General features: G+C 39.4%; 1 protein-coding gene across 2 annotated transcripts; it reads left to right on the top strand.

Annotated features, from left to right (window-relative positions):
• Positions 1-1,101: 1,101 nt before the first annotated feature.
• On the top strand, positions 1,102-4,751 carry LOC306936630 (intelectin-1a-like). 2 transcript variants are annotated; one of them, XM_079520215.1, is made up of 8 exons: positions 1,102-1,370; positions 1,560-1,634; positions 1,928-2,020; positions 2,198-2,445; positions 2,892-3,050; positions 3,297-3,423; positions 4,019-4,122; positions 4,269-4,751. In XM_079520215.1, exons 2-8 carry the CDS (start codon positions 1,565-1,567, stop codon positions 4,419-4,421), a joined length of 954 nt encoding a protein of 317 aa, XP_079376341.1. In that variant the 5' UTR covers positions 1,102-1,370; positions 1,560-1,564; the 3' UTR covers positions 4,422-4,751. The 2 variants fall into 2 exon arrangements, with proteins under 2 accessions (XP_079376341.1, XP_079376340.1); XM_079520214.1 differs by having other exon boundaries at positions 1,102-1,414.
• The last annotated feature ends 1,249 nt before the right edge of the window (positions 4,752-6,000 follow it).

The raw sequence follows: 6,000 nt of genomic DNA, 5'->3' as shown, positions 1-6,000 counted from the left end.
CTCTGCTCTCCGTTATATAGGCATCGGAAAGGTCCCTGCCAACAGAAGAGGGGGTGATCATGACAAAGCACTGCTGAAGAGAGAATCCTACTGGATATCAACCCTCAACACCCTTGCCCCTAATGGCCTTAACATTGAGTTTTCCTGTGACAGTTGGTAGAGCTTAATGTTTGCAACCCTTTTCAAACCCATTCCCCTCTACCTGTGTTGAGTCCACCTGTTTTTGCTCCTATATAAGTGTGTGTTTGTCCTCTGGCTTGTTTATTCCCTGAAGAAGGCCGAAAGGTCGAAACGTTGGTTTCTTCTCAATAAATATACAGCATCGTGGCTACGTGTGTGCGGCCTTTTCTTATCCTTAACTATTGTTATTCTTACCTTCTCCTCAGTGTTAGATACATTCTGACATGTTGTTTACACGTCATGTCAAGTTGGCCACTCCATCATATTCTGTTGGTCAACTCAGATAGAACTTTGGCCCAGACCGTGTTCCATATAGGTCATATTTGGTCATCTTGCCCTTTTATCATAATTTTACTCTTAGCCTACTGCCTGTTTACTCCGGGTTGTTCTCCTTATCCTATTTATGTCATGTCACCATCCACGTGCCTAATCATCTCAGCCCTATATTATCCTTTATATTATTTTATCATATTTATATTATGGATTTCCTGACGCCACATTCAGATTTAATATCTTATATCTTGTTTACTCCTTAATCGGTCTCCATACTGTCTGTCCCCAGGCAAGTTAACTCGCATACTGAGAGGCCTATTTTGATTTGAGACATGTATTTGACCTTGGTGCCTAGTGCGAAAGTAGATAGGAGTATTTCTCTCTGTCGAAAGGTTACAGCTAGCAGGGAAAGAATGTTATCTTCAGGTTGCCATAGCAACGCCAGCCTCTGTGCTTTCCCGGTCTATGGCCCTCAATGACGGAACCAAGGAAGATGTCACGATACCAGTCTCATCATCCATGTGCTGGTCCAATGAGCGCTCGACAACCAGCGCCACCGTGGGATATTGCGGAAATGAACTATTTACCAGCCAATGAACGTTAATCAACAACTGACGTCAGATGCAGTATAAGCCAGGAAGATACTGTGAAGGGTTCAGTTCGGATCCATATTGGAACAATTGAATACTCTAAATTATAGTGATGTATTGTACTATTATTATTATTATCTGAACCATGTAGCACATTCTCTATGTAAATAGACTTTATTACCTACTAAAAATTACAGTTAAAACTTTAAACTTCCTCTCAGAACTTTATTTCGTCTGTCTCCAATTCGTTTTTAAGGTATCCTTTTTTTTTTTTATGGTACCGTGGCTGTCATTCAAGATTTAAAGGGCTAATCACTCATTTTTAAGGTAAATACACCACGGTATTTGGTCTCCCTGCTGGGTTATTGAAGGTATATATTTACAGTCCTTTCTAATTAGCATTACAGAATAGATATAATTTATTTTTATCCATTAATTGGCCTTTCGCCGTTTTTATCAATTTTATATCTATTAATTGATCCTTGGGGTCGCCGGATTTTTATTTCCATTACTCAGTCGCCATGATCTTTTGGAGTTTCCTGTTCCTCGCTTGCACGGCCGTGCACCATGTGTCAGGCACCCCATTGTCAGGTATGTGTCATACTGTCAGCAACCCCTGTAAGGCAAAGCAAGGCAAGTTTATTTAGCAGTTAGCACAGTTCAACAAGGCAATTCAAAGTGCTTTACACAAAACATTAAGCATTGAGACATTGATAGAGAGAATTAAGACAATATTCATAATGATATCCCTCATATAGGAGTTCCTTTGAATATAATGTTATTCATTTATTCACAAGAGACAGAGAGAGAGAGAGAGAGAGAGAGTGTCTGTCTGTCTGTCTGTCTGTCTGTCTGTCTGTCACAATGTGATTTTCCATGTGCAGTGGAGTGGAGTGGAGTGGCCCGACCGTGGAGTGGAGAGGAGGCGACGAGCCGAAGCTGTAAACAACTGAAAGAAGTACTGAATGTGAATGAAGGTGAAGTAATTAATTCATAGGAGGACACAGCAGCTTCACTGCTGCCTTTCTATTTCTATAGTAATTAATTCATAGGACACAGCAGCTTCACTGCTGCCTTTCTATTTCTATTCTCTCTTCTTCTAACTTTGGGTTGACTTATATTTGCCTCGTGTTTGTTCATTTTCTACCCTTCAGATGGCATTTACCACCTTACTACTGCTGATGGTGGGGAATACCAGACTTTCTGTGACATGACAACTGCAGGTGGTGGCTGGACGTTGGTCGCAAGTGTTCATGAGAACAACATGAATGGTAAATGTACATCTGGTGACCGCTGGACCTCAGAGCAGGGCAACAATGCCAACCTGCCAGGCGGTGATGGCAACTGGGCCAACAGAAACACATTCGGAACAGCAGGGGGAGCTACCTCTGATGATTTCAAGGTACAGTAGGTCGCTTTTTGACTGATCCTCAATATTAATGGCTCAGTATTAATGGCTGGTGTGCAGTTGAAAGAAGAGCATGCGAGCATTGCTTTAATTTGACTGTCTGTGTAATTCCCACAGTCCAACCTTACTCATGAACATATGCATATTAGGATTGTGATAATGATTTGTTTCCAAAGCAGGTTTGTACTATTTGAATTTAGATGCTACTGTATATTCTGTGACTCTGTGAAAATTATATCCATATGGCGGTTCTTCATATTAGGATTGTGATAGGATTTGTTTCCAAAGCAGTGGGCAGAGTTTAGCGGCCAAACTTCTAATCGTTGTAGCAACTAGGCCTACATTGAATTTAGCTTACAGTATCTTCTCTGTTCTACATATTAGCCTATACAATATTTCATTCATTTCATGTATTTGTTCACCCAATATTTCTTTGACAGAATCCTGGCTACTCTGAAATCGAGGCAGGGGATGTAGCAGTGTGGCACGTTCCCAACATCACTCCAGTGAGAGACTGGAGGACCGCCGCTATCCTACGATACCACACCACCAATCAGTTCTTGAGTGGGTTTGATGGGAACCTCTTCAACCTTTTCCAAGTAAGATCGGCTGAATTGTGTCACATTGCAACTACATCAGTATATGTACTGTAGCTGAAGTGCTCCTATCAGAATAACATCTTACCGCTTCAAACCTTTGTTTTAATAACTATTCATTGTACAAGATTAATAAGACATTTTAGTATTTATGTTTTAAAACATAAATAAGGTATGTAAGCTAAAACAGTGTATAACTATTTACCGTATCTGATACTTATTCAACCCCCTTTTCTTCCCATTCTTAAGCGGTACCCAGTAAAATATGCTGCAGGGAGTTGCAGCAGCGAAACTGACCATGGACCATCCATCCCTATTACATACGACTTTGGGAATGATGACACCGTACGCAACTTTTATGGGCCCAATGCGAGACGTAAGTTTTGTAGATGTAGATGATGGAACATAAAAATATAAATGGCTGAGAAAAGACAATTAAGAGCCCGCACACTAGTACAAACTCCTGTTCACTTTCATTATAATTAGAACAACCATTCGCTCCTATATGAATTTATGAATCTTTATCAGACAAAGATCATCCACATATATAAATGTCCAATAATAAAGTTGCACATTTAGTGTGCATGCTGTACTCTTCACTCTGCTGATGTTCACCTGGTCCAGCATCTAGACATAGAGAGAGAAAGAAAGCAAGACAGAGAAAGAGACAGAGAGGGAGATACAAGCAAATACAAATAGTTGCCCAAAATGATGAAAGGATTACTGGCCAATAATTCCAAATGAGCCACCTACAGTATAGCATTGGTGCTGTCATATCAAGTTATTCAAGTATGCCATCTGGTTATATCTCACATATCAGAATCAAGAACCATGTACTACTACTATGACCACTACTACTAATACAAATGCATCATGTGTGTAATATATTATTCTATTCAATGTTTAATACTGTATTATTACTATTATAATATTAATATAAAGTCATATTTATTTATTGTGTTCTCCTTCAGGTGAGTTAACACCAGGCTACATCTCCTTCAGAGTATTCAATGGTGAACGTGCAGCCTTGGCCATGTGCTCTGGATCCAAACCTACTGGCTGCAATATTGAACACGTGAGTATTCTCTAGTTATCTAGTAAAGGGAGGTACGGGAGGTGCTCAGCTCTTGTTTTTGTACCATAGCCTATTACTCTTTACTGTCACATTGAACTCAGTTGTGTGTGTGTGTGTGTGTGTTGCATATTTCTACATGTTGATAGTTTTGCATTGGTGGAGGAGGATTCTTCCCAGAGAGAGCTCCTATACAGTGCGGTGACTTCAGTGCCTTCGACTGGGATGGCTATGGGACCGGCAGTGGTTGGAGTGCATCCATGCAAATTACAGAGGCTGCCGTGCTGATCTTCTATCGCTGAGTTCCTCCATGTTCCAACAACCACTGGAACATGGTTTAACTATATGTTACTTGCTGGTTACTATATGTTACTTGCTGGTTACTATATGTTACTGGTTACTGTGACTGATTGCTGTGATCTCTCAAAACAAAAACAATTTGAATGTAGGATTAAATGATTAGCAAGTTAGCAACTAAGGCAAATTGTAAATTGTGATTTTTTAATTTGTTTCCATTTCATTTGATTATTGTAATCATATTGAATTCATCATATTTTCTATATTTACGATATTGTATCCTAATTGCTAAATGCTGTATCTCAAATTAACTTGAAATAAATTATATTCTTGCATCCGAAGTAAAAGTCTAATTCGTATTTAATCCCTGACAGTATCTCTTTGCACTGTAGTCCAAGATAGTACCTCCACACATTTTCCATCCATCTTCAACCGCTTATCCGTAGTCGGGCGAGTATTTTGCATAAAAACTCTTCATAGATATAATTGATGCCTCATTCATTCAGATTGAGGCCTTTTTATTCATGTTGAAAAATCGATCTCGTTCCGAATAAAAATGACGTGACTTCATTGCTGCGTAATTCACGGTGTGAATGCACTCGTGACAAAACAATTTGGGGGAAAAAACATGAATTAATCAGAAAAACCTTTTTTGGGCATGTCATTGTAAATTAAAATAATAATAATAGACATTCCATAATGTTGGAACATAGCAGACAGACATGATTGTGAGCTTGTAGATCAGATATTTTCTAAAGAAATTAAAACTTTTTTTTTTGCGTGGTCAAGTGGTTAAATAATAGCACACATCACATGGAAACTCATTAGACATTGAATCCAACCTTGGGTCAACATCACCGTGAAGCTAAACACAATGGAAACAAACCCACCCAGATCAAGAGAGACCCCTTCCCTTCCCCAAGTTCCTCCACCTCCATAAGGAGAGAGACCCCTTCCCCAAGTTCCTCCACCTCCATAAGGAGAGAGACCCCTTCCCCAAGTTCCTCCACCTCCATAAGGAGAGAGACCCCTTCCCCAAGTTCCTCCACCTCCATAAGGAGAGAGACCCCTTCCCCAAGTTCCTCCACCTCCATAAGGAGAGAGACCCCTTCCCCAAGTTCCTCCACCTCCATAAGGCACTGCATTTGTCCTGCATGGAAAAAAGGCTGTTTTCAACTTACGGAAATATCAAAATAAACATGAGCAAAGCAATCAATGTCAATTAGCTGAGCCACCATTGAAAAGTACATTACATCAGAGGCCAAAAACAAACAGTAAAACTATTACTTGAACATTTTCAACAGGTTACATGTAATATATTTTAAAATAAACCTCTTAGACCATTAAAACCTGTATCCAGAAAGCCACCATTTTAAGTGGATGTTCAGAGAAAAGACTATATACAAACTTGCAGGTCCAACGCTAAATTTATACTTTCTTGTTGCATGCCAAAAATAGCAGATTGAGTAATTTTTAGCACACAAAGTATAAATATTCAGGGCTAATTTAGACTTTGGACAATTGTGTTGCTTTGCTTAACGAAAAACTTCTTCATAAGATTCACTAAACAAATGGGATTGTATA

This window comes from Electrona antarctica (assembly GCF_951216825.1).
Source record: "Electrona antarctica genome assembly, chromosome: 2".
Taxonomy (NCBI): Eukaryota; Metazoa; Chordata; class Actinopteri; order Myctophiformes; family Myctophidae; genus Electrona; species Electrona antarctica.
Note: the sequence above shows the minus strand (reverse complement) of the source record. Positions and strands in the feature narration are given on the sequence as shown.